This window comes from Serinus canaria, chromosome 2 (assembly GCF_022539315.1).
Source record: "Serinus canaria isolate serCan28SL12 chromosome 2, serCan2020, whole genome shotgun sequence".
Lineage (NCBI taxonomy): Eukaryota > Metazoa > Chordata > Aves > Passeriformes > Fringillidae > Serinus > Serinus canaria.
In genome coordinates, this window is record NC_066315.1 from 114,184,567 (window position 1) to 114,206,238 (window position 21,672).

At 42.0% G+C, this 21,672-nt stretch overlaps 1 protein-coding gene across 1 annotated transcript; it reads left to right on the forward strand.

Annotated features, from left to right (window-relative positions):
- Positions 1 to 5,061: 5,061 nt before the first annotated feature.
- On the forward strand, positions 5,062 to 20,573 carry SDCBP (syndecan binding protein). The gene is made up of 9 exons (XM_009085533.4): positions 5,062 to 5,208; positions 9,645 to 9,726; positions 12,604 to 12,682; positions 15,279 to 15,388; positions 15,694 to 15,852; positions 16,845 to 17,020; positions 18,180 to 18,351; positions 18,898 to 18,989; positions 19,849 to 20,573. The coding sequence occupies exons 2-9, from the start codon at positions 9,676 to 9,678 to the stop codon at positions 19,901 to 19,903; spliced, it is 894 nt and encodes a 297-aa protein (XP_009083781.1). The 5' UTR covers positions 5,062 to 5,208; positions 9,645 to 9,675; the 3' UTR covers positions 19,904 to 20,573.
- Positions 20,574 to 21,672: the final 1,099 nt, after the last annotated feature.

Sequence of the window (21,672 nt, forward strand, 5' to 3'; positions counted from 1 at the left end):
CAGAGGTCTGCTCAAATTTATCCTTGGTGGCATTTTAAGACAAAGAGCCAGGCTCTCACTGAGGCATCAGACCTTATGATTCCTCATGCTGTACTTGCCACAAGCACTTGTGCCCAGGATAGGCTGGATGTTTGGACCAGAAACCTAGTCTAGTGGAAGGTATTCCTCCATGCAGGAGTTCAGAATTGTATGATCTTTAAGGTCTCTTCCTACCCAAACTCTTCTGTGATTCTATGAGGGCAGAGTGATCTGTCCTTTTGTCTTGCTTCATGCTTCATCTAGACTATGGAACACCACCTATATTAGACCACAGCCTTGACCTGAAATAGACTGTATCTAACATGAATGTATAAAATGTTAATTCAGAGATCCCAGGAGAAAGGAATATACATTGAATCCCTGGAAAAACAGTTAAACACAAAATATTATAGCTACTGTGAAATACACACCTTATTTCTGCTATGTCTACCTAGTCTTTACAATGTGAAAACAAAGAATATAGATTTTAAAACCCTGAATACTGTATGTTAGAGGTAAGGAAGAACTGTTCAGATTATTTAAGTCCTTTCCCACTTGTGGATTAGGCACAGGAAGAGCACAGTCACTCCTCCGGCTTGCCTGCATAGAGTTCAAATCCACCCCTTCCTTGGCTCTTTTTCCTGTCTCCTAGGACTGGCTCAGGATCATGCATGAAGGAGCTTGTTGTCTGCAGGACCTCTTCTTCATCTGTTGCAAAGGCTACAAGGTGTCTAATGAATGAGGAGGACAGAGGAACATCTTATTGCTCACACCCTAGACTGTCTGGCTGTGGAGTTGGATGCTGCTGTCCTGCAGTGACAAACAACTCCTCTCTCCAGACTCTCCACAAAGCAGTTCCTGTGTTTTGCTCATTTTCTATCTGCCCCACAGAGACTCTAGGTCTAATCTGCAAAAGTGTTGGGCACACGCAATCGTGAGTGAAGTCAGGTAGGTGGGGATATAACAAAATATCTTCTGTATTACCACAAACATGAGACATGAGTAGAACTGAGAGCTCAGGATAATGCATTATGAGCATATTCAACTTGAGTGCCTGAATTCCTTGTCTGTACCCCAGGAATTATGATGGAAAATAAATGAGCAACTGTTTGCACAGCACTTAGAGCATTAGTCAGTAAGGATAGGGACAACATTAGTATTTCCATCTTTAGAGTGGAATTTGAATAGTAGACAGGAAATCAGGCATGAAACTGCCAACTGAACAGTGGAAAATAACTCACTGAGTACCATTCCACCCCATGGATGTTATGCCCTTAAAAGTAATATGCAATAATATGAAAGTAGTATGTTATAATGCCCTTAAAAGGCAAGATCAAAAAAAATATGAATAGGGAATGAGCAAAAAAGCGACCTAGCAGTATCTAATGCTAAGTACATTACTGGGGCAAAGCTCCTGTAATGTAATTTCTTCTGCATAACAGGGTTTTATGCTGAAAAATCTTGTTTCCACATGGAAAATACAAAAATTCTGGGGCATGAAGTCTAGAGGTACAGCTCAGTGCAATGCAGCCGCACAGTTAGTTAAGCTGCTTTGCAGTAATTTTGTTCTAGAAATACAAACAAACATGTTTGGACACTCCTTTCACCTGGCTTAGAGCAGGACCCATTAACTCCCTCATAAGAACCCAAGGTATGGAACGACCTTAATACAATCACTCTGTTTCCAGTGCTGACAGAGCGCTATCTATCTTGCACAATTGGTACATGTTTTGAGCAACCACTAATTGTGGAGTGGGTGGAGAGCTTCCTTACAAACAAAAGCACAACCTGTTTTCAGCTTCAAAGGAGAAATGTGAATTTTTCAGTAATAATTATGTATTATTTTGTTAAGATTTTTTTCAACAGCTGAGACTGATACCGATCAGTGGGTGGTTTCTATTATTCTTTGAAAGTTGGCACTAGACCAGCAAAAAACCCACAAAGAGTACACTGATGATGGAAAATTATCACACTTGCCCATGGATACTCTAACTTAAACAAGAAAAGTCTAATAGCTTAGCTATTTGTTCCACTTCTTTCCAACAACAGATGCACATACCTTAGGAACTAATCTAGAGCCATTTATCTGGGCAATTCACCTCTGGCTCCTTAGAGCTCCCCAGCTTCAGTGGAGTTCTTAGAAAGATATGGCCTGGCCCTCCTTCTGCCTCCCTCCAAACTCCAGGTCACCGAAGTATCTCCCTTTTCCCAGGTGCTCAGCTCATGTCACAGAATGACTAAGACACATGCCACCCCCTTCCAAAATTTGGTTTCTTTGGGAAAGAAACGAGACTAGACAAGTAGCTGGAATTGTCTTTGGTCTGTGTGTTTAAAGGATGAGGACCCTGAGACATGCCAAACTGCACTGGTTGCACAGATTAGACACACCCATTTTTCAGCAATTATCTTTCTGGTTTATTTTGTTTTGTTCCTATATTTAAAGGAACAATTTTGAGAAAGCTTTTCAGTATAGAAGTGTACTCTTTCTCTCTCCAACAGCTGTTCTCAAGCAAGAAGAAACAGCCTTAGCAGATTTTCAAGATCTTTATTGAAATAATTTTTCACAATATACTGGGAGATGAGGATGATAAGATTTACTTTTGATACCAAGGTGGATGTTCTGCAGGTGGACGTGGTGCCAGAGCTACTGCCCATAACCTGGACTTTGCTTGCTCTTAGATTACGTATCTGCAATAGTGCACACATGGCATGCTCAATGAAAAATAAACCACATAACCATACGGAACCAAGTTTTTGGGCTAGGACATCATCATAAAGAAAATTAACATCCATCACAGTCTTGTGGGTAAAATCAGGGAGGGTGCATTGACAGTGCAAGTCAGACATGCAAGTCGGATGGAGAAGGCTGTTCCCTGGATAACAGCAGGCTGTCTTGAAAGACCACAAAGAGATGGAGTAATGCAGAAAACAGCAAATAACAACCCAGCTTTCTGGAGAGAAGAAAAGTCTTTGCAATGAGAGGAGCATTCAGTATCAAACCAAAAGAAAACACCATCCTTCAGCTGTCAGGACTGGCACCCAGCAGAATTGCATTGGAAAACTGTCAATCACACACCTGCAATTTCCATGCTCCATGAACACTACAGTGCTCTTCATTCTACAGGGTGGGTCCAGGGCTTTACTACACTGAGCTCATTTCAGAATGAAGAGTGGCACACTTTGTCTGAGCACAGTTTTAAAACTTTCACTGCACTTATGTTAAAATCTCCTTTGGCTACATAGAAAATTTAGCACTTCTAAAGCAGTAATCATCAGTCATTATTAAACTAGAGCTAGATTCCCTCCCTTCCTCCTGGCCCAGAAGACACGTAATACAGGATTTTTGTGAAGCCTCTGATACCCTAAGCCCAAGATTTCACTTCATATATATTTAATGACCCGTAGTTGAATGACTCAGCAGACAGTGGTTCAGGTAGCGGCATGCAGGAAGGTTCCAGGTCTGGCTGGTTATTGGATATAGAAAGAGGAGCCTCCTGAGCAGCCAGAAAGTTGCTGTTCCTTCTGCATTCAGCACTGCTGAGGCTGCTACCCCAGTCCCTGTGGTGCTCACCAAAGGTGCTGGCAACTGGAGAGAATCAAGAACTGGAAAATACACTGCAACAAGAACAGAAAAATATATATTGCAAGAAAATTTCTGTTTAGCTTAACTAAGGTTATGGTTGTGCAGACAGCTCAAATGATGAAACAGCCTGTTAGTGTCAGAGTGAAGTGAAACAACCTTCCCTCTTACTCCCATTTCTCCTGCTTCCTCCTTTCTCCTATTTCCAGCCACACATTCCCTTGCTTTGGCTTATGCTTGTGCTTGAGAGAGCCTTTTATTGCTAGTATGGCTCACTAAGCAGCAGAAAAGCATCCATGCTTTTTGGTGAATTTAATTTCTCCTGGGGCAATGAGTTTGAGAGAAAGCAATTAAGCTTTCTCTCAGGAGAGCTCGGCAACTGCTGGGGTTGGCTGAGGGCAGGAGAAAGAGATTGTACGTGGGAGCAGACCTCCTTCCTGGGTTCTGGAAAGACAGCTCAACTCCTCAACGCTCAACCTCCTACTGAATGCTCTTCTTAGGTAAAGAGAAGCTCTAGGGCACTTGGCACATTTAATTATCTGTATGATGAACAATATTTGACAAAGAATTGTAATGAAGAAGGGAAGACCAAAAATTGATGCCAAAGAAGTCCAATAAATAAGGCAAAGACAGGTAATTATGGTAATTGTGACAGTCTCTTTACAAGCTTGTTCTGGGGTTTCTCTGTCGCTGGTACACTTTACATCATGGTTTCTTCAGCGGAGCCTCTCCAGGGTAAAAGCTCTGCTTCTGACGCCTGCCCGTGGGAGACGGCTCAGGCGGGTTTTGGACCATGGCACAGGTGACGTGGTCACTCCGGCTCTGATGTGTCACAGCTTGCCCATCCATGGCAAACATGCAAAAGAAGGCACACAAGAGGCCGTTAGTGGAGTGTGCTTTATTACAGCAGAAAAAAAAAAAAAAAGTAGGAAAATGAGCAGAAAATTGTACTTTTTCTCCATGAAGACGGCAGCTATCAATTAATAAAGGCACACAAATGAGTCTAGCCTTAGTCTCTACAGTTCCCTGGCTGGAGGTTACGCTGAGATGAGGGCCGGTCTCTTCTGCCGTGCCTGCCGTGACGGAAGCAGAGCAATTGGCCTTAAACTGAAACAGGGAAGACTCAGATCAGATATTATAAAATTTTTTCACTGTAAGAGTGGTCATGCACTGGAATACGTTGTCCAGGGAGGTGGTGGAGTCACCACCCTGGAGGTGTTAGAGGCGTCTGGATCTGGCACTGGGGGATGTGCTTCAGTGGTTATAGAGGTAGTGCCAGGTAGACGGATGGACTGGATGATGTTGAAGATCTCTTCCAACCTTGATGATTCCAAGAGTTTACGTGAAACAAGCGGCCAGAACGGACCGAGGCCGCCGGCACCCCGGTCGCCCCCCACTCCCCCACAGCCGCCAGCAGCCAAAACCAGCCGCGGCCCCGGCCCCTTCCCCTTGCCCGCCGCCGCCGGAGCATGCGCGGGGCCGGGCCAGTTCCGCCACCGCCCCCGCTCCCTTCCTAGCGGCACTGCCGGGATCCAGGGGAGCCGCTCCCGCCGCCCCTCTCCGTACTACGGGCCCCGACGGACGGCAGCCAACAAGCCCCTGGGCCGGAGGTAAGCGAGGGGTCGGCGGGCGGAGCCCCCTCCCCGCGGCCCTTTGTGCGCTCCTCGGGGTGGGGGGCTGCGGGCCGGGCATGGCGGAGCGGGGAAGGGGCGGCGGGCGCGGAGGCGGCCCCGGTGTGCTGCTTGCGAGGGCGGTGTGGGTGCCCGCTCCAGCCGCGGAGCCGTGTCGTGCTCCTGCGGGGCCGCCGCTCCCCGCAGCCGGCCGGGGGGAGGCTTCAGCCGGGCTCGGGGCGCTGCCGGCCCGGGGCGGGGGAGGGGGGGCTCCGCCCGCGGGCAGGGAAAGCAGCGCCTGGATAAGGCTCTGTGTGACTGTCTGTGTCCGGCCCTCGGGTTTGGGAGCGCCTTCTGGCCCCTCCTTGGGGCTCCGCAGCCGCTGCACGGGCGAGGCTCGGGCATTTGTATGAAGTTCTCTTGTGACGGGCTGAAAGGTGCTGCAGCAGTGGAGTGATAGGACGGGCCTTTTCAGGCAGGCGAGCCCTGCTTCAGGTCTGAAATGGAGGCAGCAGGTTTCGGAGCTGAGCGCATAATGAGGGCAATTGCTCCCAGGCTAATTAGATATGTATCAGACGGGAAATACTGAGTTATTAGTGGGGAACGCGTCTTACGAAACCGTTCCTCGGTTCGTGATGTCTCAGCCTGACCTTCGGGAAGTGTTGTCCTCGATCTGCTTTAAAGATGAATTTCGGGGCTCACAAGCTTCTACTTTCTGGAAGTGGGAGCCAGTGTTCCAGTATAGGTGCCATTACTTTGGCCTGCTGTACTTTTTCCACGGGCTACAGGAGGAAGACATGGAGGGGGCGTTTTTTGTTTTGGTCCCCCCCACCCCCCCAGTTTTGGCTGCTGGTGCTTTCAAAGACTGCAGTCACTACAGGCTGGCCGGACTGGGGTTTAGCAGGACCATCCTGCTGTGTTTTGTTCATGCTTTCCGACCTGAAGTATGCGTCGAGAAGCCCGTCTCCTCCCAGCTACGCCACCGAAAGCAGTTCGGGATCACTCCCACCTTCGAGACTTCCTGCTGGCAGGCTCAGGGTGTCACGAGTGACGCCTTTCATACCTCTCCGATCGGTGGCCCGGTACTTCCCTTTGGCAAACAGGATCTCCTTGGTGGGACGTGCTGGCAGGGGCAGTCAGACTTTCCAGCCAAGTGTACTGTAGAGGGGGCGAGGTCTTTACTGCAGGGTTTCGCCAGATGAGTTACAGCTCCTGCCCCGTGCCTTTTCTTTTGTTTTCATTTCTACGTCCCTAAACAGTTGGTCTCCTCAAAGTATGGAAATTATTGGGGAAAGTGATTCTGATGTTGGTGAAATTTTTGAGAAGAGGAGGTTGTAGTGACTCACGTTTTGTGGTATCCACTCCCTAGTGCCTAAAGCCGTTACAGCACCAGCTGAAATTCATGTTTATACTGTGAATAACATTGTACAGAAGTCGTGGACAAGTTCTTTATGCAATTACCTGTACACCCTGATGGTATCAATTGTTACTTAACAATCCTTTTTTAAACTAAATGCAATATTCTTGTGGCTCTTACATTATCTAACGTGGGGTATTTTGTTACCATATGCAAAGTTATGAGCTCTGTGAATGCAGTTACAGTGGTGACTGTTCACTGTTCCTCTGGCTATTTAGTTGGAAAACCAAAACGAGGAACTGGTGAGTTTATTGCGAGGGAGCCAGCCTAGCCAGCCAGCCTTTGTGACAAACACTTGGGTTTGTTAACCCTTGGCTGGGAAGGGGAGGCTGAGGGGGTTGTCAAGGGGCAGGATAAACTTCTGGAGTGTTGTCTTACACAATCTGAACACAAGTATTTGTTTAGCTTTGCTAATGCTTTTCTACAGAAAGCACTGTGCTCCTCTTTATAAACTAGCGGAAGATGGAGGTTGCCAGGTAACCAAGTGACTGTGCAGAGACTGGTCTGTGGAGGAGAAATAAATCTGGCCAGGGTGTTCTGTGGAAGTTGGTCACTGGGGCAGGGGACCTGGCACTCTCTGTGCTGTGCTCTGCAGCTCTGTGGATGCCAAGATCATCACCTGCAAAGTGCTGCTGTTGCGCCTCTCCTCACCCTGCCGTGGGGTGACTCCTTTGGGAACACACTGTCCTTGGCCTGCCCTCTCTTGTTGCCTGCTGCCAGGGGTGTGCTGACTCTGAACATGTGACGGTGCTAGGACCAGCACCTGAATCTACCCGGGCTGCTGTAGGACAGAAGGAGATGCCGAGTCCGATGCTGTGTGTGCCTTGACTGGTGTGAGCAGCAGAATGGAGCATCCAGGAACCACTTACCTGACAAGGGCTTTGGCTTATGTTTGCTATTACCCATTTTGGATGAGCAAAAGCATTTCATTTTCAGGTTGATACTGGATTAAAACAGAACTTCAAACTGACCTTAAATGCATGTGTTATAGTTTCCAGGCTTTAACTATGTTTGGTGGAGTTGCAACAATTAATCCAAAAAGTCAGTGGCAATTAATTATTGTAATATAACAGACCACGTGTTTACAGTTTAGATCTCTGTCACATTTAGAGCATGTTTTTTTTAAGTTTTAATTGCAGTTTGACATGATACTGGAGCTGTTGGGCACTGCTGAACAAACATAAAAGCTGTTGATGAATTTAGTGTAATATGAAGAGATGTCTATTGTGTTACTGCATTATCACATTAGGCATCCATGTGTGTGGTGTTCATTTAGAAATGGACTTTGTATCTGTGCTTAAAGAAGCAATAGCTCAAGGATTTATGCAATGGTCACTTTTAGTCTGAAATTTTTGCTAAATTGCTTCTTTAAAAAGAACCTCTTTTCTTTGAATGAGAAAATGAATCCCCAAACCCAAAACCTTTAACAAAACTTCTGTGTTAACTATGTTTTCAGTACCTTCTGTGACTTGCAAAACTGGATCCCATTTTGTTGTATTCTGGTTATGTCCCTCTCCATCCCTCTCACTGAAATACTCCCATATACTGATGTGGAATATTTTATTGTGGGTTTCAGAAGTTCAGCTGATCTCAGTGAGAGTGTGAGTTAAGGAGCTCTGGAAAAATGGGATTTCCTGAAGCCTCAGGTGACTGGTTCTAGGAGAGCTGGATGTCAGCATGGTGCCTTAGAATATCATGTGAAGTGGTTTTTTTTTGTTTGTTTGTTTGTTTGGTTTTTTTTTGGTTTTTTTTTTTTTTTTTTTTTTTTGCTTAGGGTTTGGGGTTTTTTCCCTTTTTTTTTTTTTTTTTTTTTTTTTTTTTTTTTTTTTTTTTTTTTTTTTTTTTAACTTCCTGATAAGTTGTCACAGGGGCTCTCTGAACATCACATGACAGCCAGCCTGGAATTTCTGTGTTTTGAAACTCACCACTGACTGAATCTTCCTAGTTTTTACAGGTCTCTTGCTGCAATTAATGTGTTGCAAATGGAGATGTGAAGCCAAGGTCTGTCTAGTGGCCTCTTGCTGGGTTTCATGATTTAGTTCCAGCCTAAAACTGAGGGCCACAAAATTGCTTGCTGATTCCCCCTGCCCCAGCAGGATGGAGGGAAAGAATCAGAAGAGTAAAGTGAGAAGTCATGGGTTGATGTAATTGGATAGTTTAATGTTAGAGAAAAGGAAGGGAAAAAAAAAAGTAGTTGGAATATATAAAATGAGTGGTACACATTGCCACTGCTCACCACTTGCTGACCAATGCCCGTGCCTTTGGCCAGGTTTTCCCCCAGTTTATATACTGAGCATGATGCTACATGAGCATACAGAGCATGGTATCCCTTTGGCTAGTTTAGGTCAGCTGTCCTGGCTTGTCCCCTCCCACTCTTTGTGCCTCTCCAGCCTTCTCACTGGCAGGGCATGAGAAACTGAAAAGCCCTTGACTTAGTATAAACACTTTTTAGCAACAACTAAAACAACTAGTGTGTTATTCTCATCCTAAATCCAAAACACAGCACTAGGAAGAACATTAGCTGTATCCCAGCCAAAAGCAGGTCAGTAGCATATTAGAAGTGTTGAAAGTTTTTAAATGTTATAGACAACAGAATGGAAGCTTTCACAGTTGAATGTAAAATACTGTTCCTGTTGGGACAAGAGTGGTTAGGTTTTCCCTCCCAGCCCTCATCGTAATTGTATCTTGGCCTCCTAAAGTCTTTCTTTGCTTCCTGTGAAATGTTTTGCTCTGTGTAGGTTTTCTCTTCATTGAGACCTAAACTTTGACAGTGCTAAGTATATTAAATAAAGCCTATTAGCCAAAGGCTGCTACTGATAACAGATTAAATGGGTAGTCTTAATGGAATTCATCTGTAGTGCCAGATATCTTTACTGCTGACTGGCAGGTCACAGAACACTTGATTAGTACTTAGTCTGGTTAATTTGTTTAAAAGGAAAAAAAAAAAAGGAGTTAAACTCAGTAAATATCTGAAAGCTAATCCTGTTGTTTGTTCTCCCATTTGATTTTTTTTTTCTAGTGTGCCCTTTGCCCTGTAGGACTTCATCAAAATGTCTCTCTATCCTTCCCTAGAAGATCTGAAGGTGGACAAAGTTATTCAGGTATGGTGGACTTTAAAAACTATGAGTTTTGATGACACCTTAACTGATATTTAATCCAGGAAAGGGGAGACTTATTGTAGTTGAGAACTTGTTTTACTGTCTCACTCTGAAAGGGAAAAGACAACCTGTTTACTTTGTAGCTTGATCTAATATGATTAATGCTTATTTACCACCTGAATATATTTATTTTGCTTTATCTATTCATTTGTGTTCATTTGTCCTTAATATGTTTGGGTTTTTTGAAGTATAGATACACGGTCTTAAGTAGACAAATATAGTTAATCTCTTCATGTACTTCAGCTCTGACTTGATGACTAAACGAATAAATCTGTTGCATCTCATTCCCAGTGTCCAACTCAGTGGCAGAAAGTTTTTGTGGTCATTTGAGCAGAAAAAAAAAAAAAGCACTGGCCGTCTTAATGTCATCTGGAATCAGACTTGTCCTCTGGCTATTTTATGGTACTGATCAGTTCTCACAGTACATCCAAGATTATCACCTTTGTGCAAAACCCTTTATGTGTAAGAATATTGGTAGTTTTATTATTAGACATGATGAGGATGAAAAAAAATATCTGTGAAACAAAATAATGAAAAACACTTGAATGGATTAAAAAGTCTATGAGAAGTTTGATGTGGATGTATTTCACAAGGAGTTTTCTTACTTTCTTCTACATTTTACCTTTTCCTGAACTTAACCTGCATTCCTTCCTGGTTTAAACAACAGCAAGAAGTTAAAGTGTGTTTTAAGGTGGCTGGTGCTTGTGTCATGCTGTTTTCATTGGGAAGCCATCAAGCAAACTACAGGAACAGCTTCTTAACTCTCCTGTGCTATCCCAAAATGCAGTGCCCTGTCTCATCTGTGTTTGTATGTGTGGGATGAGGCTTTTGAAGTTGTGGGTGCTGTGTTGGGATTGCTCCTGATTGTGTCCTCCCACTCCATTCTTCTTATGTAACCACAGTCTTTTATCTGCAGTCTGGCAATGCTGAACAAAAAATTGAGTAGCCTGGAGCCAAGAACGTGCTCCTCTGGCCTTTTATTGACCAACTGCTAGAGTTTATATATTACAGTTGAAAATTGTCATAAATGTAATCAGTAAGCCATTCCATTTTCACTGATAGTTTTCACAGGATCACTGAATAGTTTGGATAAAAGTCCTCTGCAACAAGCAGGGACATATTCAATTCCATCATTTTGCTCAGAGCCTTTAATGTCCCAACCTGACCTTAAATGTCTTCAAGGATGGGGCATCTGGCACCTCTCTGGACAATCTATTCCAGTGCTTCACCACCCTCATTTTGAAAAACTTGTTTCTCATATCTGGTCTAAATCTAACCCTCTGTTAGTTTAAAACCTGTATCCCTTGTCCTATTGCAACAAGCCCTGCTAAAAAGGTCTGTCACCATCTTCCATATAAGCCCCATTTAGTATTGGAAGGCTGTTGTAGGCTTCTCTTCTCCAGGCCCAACAGCCCCAGCTCTGGCAGCCTTTTCTCGTAGGAGAGGTGTTCCATCTTCTGATTGCTTCTGTGATCATTTCTTTGGGGCCTGCTCCAAAAGGTTCATGTCTTTCCCGTGCTGGGGATCCCAGAGCTGGACACAGCACTCCAGGTGGGATCTCACAAGGGCTGAGTAGAGGCAGAATCACCTCCCTTGACCTGCTGGTATAAAAGGCTAAATTACTTCCTTCTCCCAAAGAATGCATTGTAAAAATGCTGTCTCTTTAAATAAGTCTGAGAGCATTCTTAGGAGAAGAGGGGGCAGAGTGCTGAAAGACGACTGTATCTGCAATGAGTGACTAAGATTCAAATGACTGCTGGCTAAAACAAACAGACTTGTTACATTAAATATTATTCTAACCTGCTCTTTTTGTCCATCATTTGAGTTGGAGCCTGCGCTTCTAAATACACGTGATATTGCTAAATAATGACTCATTCTTGCTGTGAAACCTTTTTTTAAAGACAACTTCCTGGAGTGTAAAGGACTGAGAAGTTTTCTATTTTTAAGCATTTCCTTAACATCATGAAGTAATTTGACTGTCATGTTGTGTTAGAAAATTTGTGTCCTGTTCAGGATAACGTTTCACTGTGCATTGAGTACTTCCTCCCCCTGCCCCCCTTCCCTCCTTTGACATTCAACCTCAAGAAAGTTACTGGAATAGCTATTTCCATCATGCTTAGGAGGCCTCTCTAAGGCTGTATTTTTCACTGGTCGTGAACACACATGGCCAAAAAATAGAGTTGAGGTATTGAGAAGGAAGGAAACTGACTCACAAATATAAGAGAACTTAATGAAGTAAGCCAGTCAGCAATACAGAAATAAAGTTTAATGTGTTCACTGTAGTGGCTGTAGAAAAATCATCTTGGAAGGTCTGTTTCTTTCAGAAGATATACTAGTAGCACTGGATTGCGTGGAACTTGACACCTGAAAAGAGCTGTGGATCTCACTAACAGTGTCTGTAAATGGTGTGAAGAAGTAAAACTGCTGCTATCTAGCTGAAAAAAAGTAATTATGAAACACTTTGCTAAAGGTCACACCTTAAAACTTTTTTGTAAGCTTTTTTGGACAAAGGTAATGTTTCCTTTAGGGCTTTTTAACTTGCTTGATGATGTAAATAGAACAGCTTGACAGGAAAGCCTTTCTGCATTATCACTGTTGCTTTGTCTCTGAGGAAGATATGATCTGCCAAAGTAGTTCTGATACTATTACAGCATGTTGTATTGAAGCTATTTCTTTCACATAAAAAGTTTGACTTCATTACTTCAAGATGAGTAGTAATTAGCATGTACAAGAAAAAAGAAAATACTGAGTCTCCTGCCTGCATACTTCAGATTTATTTTTCTTATACAGGATAACATATGTGAGTTTCTTTGCTTTTAGGCTCAGACTGCCTTTTCTTCAAATCCAGCTAATCCAGCAATCTTGTCTGAAGCTTCTGCTCCAGTTCCTTGTGATGGAGGTAAGCTCATGTACTGCATAGTATCCTGTGGATAATGTTGTGGAAAGCAGTTACGAAATCCTAAAGTTTTTTAATAATAGTACAGTCAAAAATAGCTATAAATATGTTACCCTATTTACAAAGGGAAATAAATGTTATCCTGTTTACATTTCCATTTTGTAAATGCTAACACCCACCTTGGTAAGGTGCTCTAGGAGTCAAAAACCAGTGTTTGCTTATAAAAGGAAGTTGTGGCAAGCAGTCGCCCTTCTCTTTTTGCAACCTTTTCCAAGTGAGCCTACCATAACAAGATTTGATGTTGGTGCCTTTGGGCTCTGTTAGCTCTTACCTCAGACACTTGGTGGTCCTTATTTATCACATATGTATTTGTAAGCTTTAGAGGACAGCGTGAGTCAGAGTTTTTCCTCTACACTGAGTTTGCTTTGAGACAAATATCTGTCAACAAGTGCCCAGGAAGCTGGCATTTAATCTTGTTGTGCAACCAACATGAAGCTTGCAGCAGATTTTGTATTCAGATGTGTGGTGGGAAATCCATCAGATTTAAAGCTGAATGATCTGTACTTGTACTTTCTCCTTCTTTTCTCCCATGCATGTGTACATCCACAAAGGTGCACAGGTATGTTTGGGGTTAGAGCCCTGCTTTAGTAAATTATTCCTGGTCTAAAAGGCCTAAAGCCTTGTAACCAGCAAGACCAGCAGCAGTGCTGGAATGGTGGTCAGGAATGCTGCTCGATCAGATATTAAAGTTTGGTGGATGAAACTTTGTCTCCAGTTCTCCTCTGGGTGCTTCTGTGTCTAAGATGACTTTAAGGCAGATGTTTGATAGCTCACCAGAGTTGTCTCTGGTAGATCCTATCTGGATTAGGTACTTACCTGGCCTAACCTCACCAGACCAGATTTGAGTTTGCTTCAGCAGTCTTGGTAACATTTTTTCTGCTGTCCATAGTTTGAATTCTCCTGCATGTATTTGGAAAGCAGGAACCAAAACATAATTTTGACATCAGTTTGTGTGTGAATTGCTCTGGAATTCTGTGACTGAAGAATGATTAATCATTCAATATATCCCTATCACCTATAGGATGTGCCAGACCCACTGTAAATGCTCCTTTTCTGACAGAAACAGAGACTACCCAACATCAAGAGTTTTGTGTTCTGCTACGTGTTTCATTATTTTGAGCACTCTCTGTTTTAAATGAGAATTTAATTCAGCCAGTAAAGATGGATCTGGTGTAGTAAAGAGCAAAACAGAAGAATTGTGTAGCTGCAGAAATCTTGTGCTGTGTTGTGTATAATCCTAGGGGCTTGCTTGAAAAAGCAAGCAAAAATAGAAAATTTATTCATCAAAAGCTTTTTTTTTATTAAATCAATATTGATTTAATAAAAGAAAAGCTTTTGATGAATAAAATTTTTTTAAAATCAGTATTGATGAAGCTATAAGCTTCTGGATTAGTCCAGAAATATGATCAGACTGCTCTCATGCAAAGCAGCATATTAAACAGCAAAAAAATCTCTTGTTTATACTGGCATTCACCTTGCATTGACCTTTGCTCCTTCCCAGAAAAGTTACTTTCTGTTGCTGGTCAGACATGGACTCTTAAAATAGCTGGGTTTATACTTTCATACCCATAAATGAGCGCTAGAAACCTAAGACTTGTGTACTGGGGAGTCTGGTTGCTTCTGAAGCCCTTCTTTCCACTGCCTCTCTCTCCAAGCAGCTTTTTCTGTCCCCACTCGTTTAGAGAGAATGTCGGTGGGACTCTTAAGAGTTCTCATAACTGGCCCTTGTTAGATGGCACCAGTTAATGATCTGTGGAATGTCAAGAGCAATATCAAGTTTATTTCCAGAGTTGTTCAGCTTCAAGGTCTGACAAGTCTGTCAGTTCAGCTTTTTTTCCTCCCACTCCTTGTACCTTCCTATGCTTGGGTATAGAGGGATTTTCTAAAGAGTGTCTGTTTTTTGTCTTGTTGAGAGGCATGTATAAAGCCCCTTCAGTTTGAAGCTGTGACAAAATGACAGCTGCTTTCTCATGAAGACTCGAAGCAGACTGTAATGTGGACCTTAGAACCAGGAGGCTTCTGCAGAAACTTTCCCATGCCTCAGATCTGGAATATCCTTGGCATGAATGCCTCTTGCTATTTTGAACTTGGTAGAAGGTCTCTGTGTGTGTTCTTCAGCGCACCTGGTTTGGGGGTGAAGAGAGCAGTTCTCCTTCCCCTGGTTTGGGGAAGAGAGCAGTTCTCCACTAGTTGCCCCGGAGTTCTAGAGTTTAAGGGCGTGTCCTTGTACAATGCAGCACAATGTTGGTTTTGGAACATGTCACCATGTGTCTATTGTTGTTTGTGTTGTAAAGGGTGAATACAGTAATTGAAACTGAAAGTTCTCCTGTTAAGTTCTTTATCTCAGAAGTGCTGCTTGTCTGGATACTCTTCTGAACCTGGCCAGAATAACAATTCTGATTCAAATTGTCTTAATTTTCCAATTAATAATTACAAAAGCACAAGATTTGTTGAAGTAATTGTGCATGTGCAAGCAGTTAACTGCTCCTTCTTTTAAACCAACTGTTGTATTGATTTTTGTTTTGTTTTTCTCCTGTAGGCTTGTACCCCAGGTTGTATCCAGAACTTTCTCAGTATATGGGCCTGAGCCTCAATGAGGAAGAGGTGCAGAGAAACTTGGCAGTGACGGGAGCTGCTCAGCCACAGGGTGTAGGTACCAGTCAAGCATATTTGAGAAAACAAAAGTGTAAAGACTAAATGTGTATCTAGCATTCTAGAGAGCAGATTATTATTTGCCTTAAGTCACCTCTCAGTCAAGTACAGTACTTATTTAAGTTGCAGTGCCTATTTTAGTCTGTTCTGAAACTGAGCGGTCCATTTCCAATGTTGGGAGGGGGTGGGGGAGACTTGGTGTTGTGGCTAATTTTGTGTAATGTTTTTTTAAAATATCAAACTGACATAAAGCTATTCCTAAAAGTTGAAACTAAATTTTCTGGCTGTTTTTTTTTAATCAGCAACTGGTAACACGACCTTCTACTAATTACATGGTAGCTCCAGTAACTGGAAACGATATTGGAATTCGCAGAGCGGAAATTAAGCAAGGCATCCGTGAAGCAATTCTGTGTAAAGATCAAGATGGCAGAATTGGACTTCGCCTTAAGGCTGTTGATAATGTAAGTGTAGAAGTTGCTTTTGCCTCTAGAGGTTTTACTGCTGGACTATATTAGTAGTGAAGTTAGGATGTGGTCACAAAATAGTCTTCTGTATAACGGTTTCTTAACTATTACCAGAATTTTAAAGTCCTTCATTAGACTTGTAATTAGATTTCCAGCTCTCTGGACTTGAAGCTGAATTTACAGCTGCAGTTTAATGCCTTGTGTTTTATAAGATCTGAAAAATATATAGAATATTTTTTGTTTCACTTTAGAGTGTGAACTTGTCCTTGCATAGTTGTTGTGATACTTTTTATCAGTTCAGGACTGCTTGTCTCTACCTTTGTGGAAATACTGGGCAGTACTTGATGTTCAGCAGTATGTAATAACTGCCCACAGTATAGAAGTATCTCCTTTTTTGTAAAAAGTGCTTAAACTATTTAAGCCATTTAATCTAAATGTTTTACAAAATTTGTACTGCAAGTAGCATGTAGGGTTAAAATACTTTTCTGTAGTTCTTCTAATGCAGAAAATGGGGTTTTCTTAGAGTAGCATGAGGTGGTGGGTTTTTTTTAACAACCCTCTCTCCCAAGGTATTATTTATAATTTGCTTTGATATTCTTTACCTTGTTTTCAGGAGTAGTTTCACTAGAAATAGTTTTGTAACACCTGTTAAAACAGACAAGTATTTACCCCTTTGTTTAAGACATAACCGTTATGCTCATATTTTTTTAAAATTTTTAATATTTAGAGATCTAGATAGATTTGCTTGGCTTTGAACTTTGTTCTTGCATTAAGTATCTGTGAGACTTTTAAATACATCTAGAAACAGACTGAGATGTCAAAAGTGCCCCTTAAGAAGAGATAATTAGCAGATCCTTCTGTCTTGTCTGTTTGGCTGATATTGTGTAGAATGGAAAATTTTAGAGACTGTGTGTTCTGTGACTGGTCTTCATCTTTAAGCAAGAACTTCCTCTTCTCCTCCCCTCCCTTTTTTCCCCCCTCTTTTTTAGGGTATATTTGTCCAGTTAGTTCAGGCAAACTCTCCAGCATCCCTTGCTGGTCTGCGGTTTGGGGACCAAGTTCTGCAGATCAATGGTGAAAACTGTGCAGGATGGAGTTCTGATAAAGCACATAAAGTTCTGAAACAGGCTTCTCCAGAAAGGATTTCAATGATCATTCGGGACAGGTAAAGCCAGCTGCAGATATGGATTTGCCATAATCCATCACTGAGTAATTTTGAGGGGTTTGGGTCTCTCCTTGCTTGAGGAGGTTTAACAAAATCTGCTTGTCCACGTGCTTCAGTAATAAAGATCAGAAATGTTCCCTTTGGTGGGGAGCAATCAAAATGGTTCCTAACTTGTAAACTTCCTGGGCATGATGAGGTGTAACATTTTTCCAAGATAAACTAGTGAGTGAGAGATGGTACAAGTTAAATTTAAACTCTGAAGAGTTCTATGCTTTTTTTCAGATGCAATTTTTTTCATTTAGTATAAGTGAAAGTCAACAATAAAAGTTACAAAATGTTTGCTGCATTATTAATACAATTGCATTTTATGTAGCATGATAGCTTTTCTTGTGAACTCTGTTGCTTACATAGGAATTAATGCCAGTTTTATTAAAAGAATGCTTGATGACCCAATATGTTTTTTAAATAATGATCTTGTAGCTCACTGTATGTAGTAACAACAGGTCAGATTGAACATAAGGCTTGTAGGCTGCAAGAAGACAGATGATGCTTCATGTGACTAAGTTTATAACTCAAAGCTTTTTCCATCTTCTTTCCTGCTTAAGAACCAAGCCTGACTCAGTGGAGGGCAGCTGCTTTGATTGGGGCAGTTAGTTCAAGCACTGGATTGAAACACTGTGGCAGTAGATTCCATGCTCTGTCTACCACTTCTGTGCCCAACATGGCACCCTCTTCCTATACCTAATGCCTTTTTAAGACACAATTTAAAGGTTTATTGTCCCCAAAGCAGTTGGGGACAGCAGAAATGTTGTTGAGGAAGCCTTGTGCTCTCAGAATCCTGTAGTCTACCTGCAGTTGTTAAAACTGCCTGCACTGTTTTATTGACCTTGTAATGTTTGTAGAGAACTTTATTTTTAGTGGATATTTGTTTGATTGAGGTGGTGGGTGGGTGGATGTTGTGTGGGATTTTTGTATTGATATTGATCCAGATGGTGAAATATCTGTAGAACAGGGAAAACCTGTAAGGTTTATAAACAATTATATATATGAGTCCCTTAGAGTACAATTACTTTTTAAAAGCTAAAGATACTAAAATAGAAAGTGGTTTTTTTTTCCTGTGGTTTAGTAGACTGAAGATTTTTTATTTTAAATATTTTAGACCATTTGAACGAATCATTACCATGCATAAGGACAGCACAGGACATGTTGGTTTCATATTCAAGAATGGAAAAATAACCTCAATAGTGAAAGACAGTTCTGCTGCAAGAAATGGACTTCTGACAGAGCACAACATCTGTGAAATTAATGGCCAGAATGTAATTGGGTTGAAGGTAAAATAAATACTATGTGTGGGGTGTGGACAGCTGTGAACTTTTTATGTTTGTGTAGTGTGTTTGGAGAGCGAGAAAAGGTTGTAATATATTGTTAGTGTTCATAGAATAAAAACTTCAGTCATGATTTAACTTGACATAGATGTTTTAGGCCTCTATGCAGTTTTGTGTTGGTTGTTATGGCAGCTCATTCTCATTCTCTCTGCCTCTACCTGGCAAGGCTGCCCTCTGTTTTTATCTAGTCCAGCCTTGCAGGCAAAACGAAGGGAAGCTTCCTCCTTCCAGCCTCCATCAAAGTTTAGCAGGAAATGCGTATGACATCTGTGTCCCTTCTCTAGTCAGTTCATGCAAGATACTCAGAACCAAGCATCTGTGAAGTGGCATTGCAGTTTCAGTGATTTGTCCTGAAGGTTGAGTGCTCCAAACAAGGAGTTGGGGGGGGGGGTCTCAAAGCCACGTGAAATGGGTCTAGAAAAAGCTCTTGAACCATTGCTTTCTTAGTCAGCTTGGGTTGTGTTGCTCATATGACTTCTTGTTTACTGACAGGACTCGCAGGTTGCAGACATCTTGGCAACAGCTGGAAACGTAGTGACCATCACTGTCATGCCTTCCAGTATTTATGACTATATAATAAAGAGGTAGGTAATACAAAGCAGCCATAGTGTTATTTATAATCCAGTGGACAGTGACTAGAAAGTGTACTCATGATTAAGACCTAATTACAAACTTTACTTGAAGACTGGAAGAAGGGTGGGGATGCCTGAAAATTTGTTTATTCTGATGTTTTTGTCAAATTGGTTTGTGTTGGTACTGTTTTTTAACCTATTCTATGTTTGTGATGATCCTTTGCCTTTTCCTTTCTGGAAAAAACCTTTTCTAAACTTCTTTTGACTAAGCCTGGATTTCTAAGAACTGAATACTAGAAGTATTTGTTACCTTTTAACTAAATGTTGTTTGTACTGCAAGTAATTCCTGTGGCATAAAAGTGATTCTGAGCAGGATAGTTTTGTGTTTCTTCCTAATCCTTTGGAAACAATTGCTTTCTACGACTAAATCTGTCCTGCAAAAATACTTTAGAAGTTGCTAGGCATTAATAATGCTTCAGGTGTAATTGACTCTTTTTCGGGTAAAGGAAAAGGATATACCCTTGGCTTGGTATCCTCTTTCTAGAAAGCAGTTTTCAGTCTATTAGCCACCTTTCCCTCTGCTCTCCTTCCCTTGTGCTTGTACTCTGCTTGCACACATGTCCATACCCTGAAAGATACCAACAACACAGCTCAGATGCTAATAGAAATGCTGAGTATTGTGGGCTTCTCTTTAATCTCAGGGTGCAGTTTCATGCAGCTTTCTGTAGCAACTTGTCCAAAATAGTGGAATGAAAAGTCCAGCTTCTGTTTTGTATTGAAGGACTGGCCGTGACAAAGCTACTGTGAGCAGAAGCTTGAGTGGTCTTCTGTAGTTGTCTTACAAACCTGAATGCCTTTTCCTTTTCTTTAGGATGGCAACTAGCATCATGAAGAGCCTGATGGATCACTCTGTTCCTGAAGTCTAAACTTGCACCATGGATATGTGTGTGTACATATACATAATGATGATTCCACTAAACTTGGGCTATTATACTCAGTGATCTCTTTCTTCTGCACATGAGCCTTTCTGGAGGCTGAGAGAAGATATGCTGCATCAAGCATTTGCATCTATAATGGCTGGGAATGTCACCGTTCAACATATCTTGTGTATTCACACACTGTAAAACTTGCAGCCTTACATGCTTGACAATGTGAAATTCCAATTGTGTTATGACTTCTTTTTGTAGGTCTTTTATTTAGCTTACTACTACTATAAGCCATTGCAACTAAAGGAACCAGGTATCACTTGCAAAGCTACATGTTGTTACCCAGGACAATGCTGTGCTTTGTATGTCTAAGACAAATGAGTATTTTTACTGCTATTTGTTTGCAAGAGTAGATTTGAAATAGCATATTAGTAGTAAGGCTAGTACTAGTTAATTTTTTGTTCTAGTAAATACTGTTTACACAAAAATGCCACCTAGCTGAATACAGCTCAAGGCATCAGTCAGTAAGTAAGCATTAATTAAAGTAGTGTACAGATATTCAAATCTTTTTATTACTTGTTATATGAATTGTAACTAATATGCTTCTCTCTCGCCTTAACCATGTTCTTTTAAGGATTTAGACATAACCAAATAAATGACCAAAACTTTACATCCTGTGTGTGTACCTACTTAAGATGAGGTAAAACAGGTTTGTTTTATCAAGGTCAGTTTCAGCCAACATCTAAGATAGGAAATGCAGTGTAAAATACTTTAAAAAGCTTACTCTTTATAACTTTGAAATACTTTAGAAGGGGTAGCTCTGGGCTGCTTTAAGATCTGTTGAATGGAAAAAATTCTTCACTGTGAGGGTGGTGAGGCAGTGGAACAGGTTGCCCAAAGAAGCTGTGGATGTCCCATCCTTTAAAGTGTTTAATGCCAGGCTGGATGGGACCCCCAGCAACTGGCTCAAGTGGAAGGTGTCCCTGCCCATGCCTGGGAGCTGGGAACTAGGTGATCTTTAAATGCCTTCCAACCCAGGCCCTCTTATGATTCTAAATCTCTTTCTACCTTAAGCATAATATTATGGAATAGCAGCCAGCTGTTCTACAAGATGTACTAATTGTAGAGTTGCAGTTTGACTGTGAAATGGCCTACAGTTTTCTGGGTGTGGTGTGCTGGGTCTGGCTGGGTTAATGAAGGTAATGAAGCAGGAGTTGAATTCAATTTTCTTGTAGGAGCAGGTATGGGGCTGTGTTAGAGGCCTGTGACCAAAGCAGGGCTGATAACACAGCAAGGTGTTTGCTGAGTTGTATGTGCACAGTGTCAAGGCTTCTTCTGCTCCTCACTCTGTCCCCGGTCCCCAGAGAGCAGGAGGCTGAGCTGGGGCCACTGATCCAAACTGGCCAAAGAAAAATTCAACACCATTTGCAATAACTAGGGGGGAATCTTTCCAAGGCAGTTGTTGGTCTGGGCATCAGTCTGCTGTGGGAATAGGGGTATGATTACCTTTGCCTCACTTCTTTTTTCTTCCCTGCTTTCTATTTTCCCTTTGCTTCGTTCTCCCATCCACTGAAATCCATAAATTCTTGTAGCTTTTGCACTTTTTGAGTCTCTTGCCCCTCCTGCTGTGGCACAGGGTGAGTGAGAAGCTGATCATTGGGATCAGCCCACCACAACAGGTCAGGGGCATGTTCAACTGAGACTTGAAGTTTAGTGATTGCCTTTTTACTGTTTTTTCCCCTCTGCTCTGTTTCAGGTTTCAGCTATGA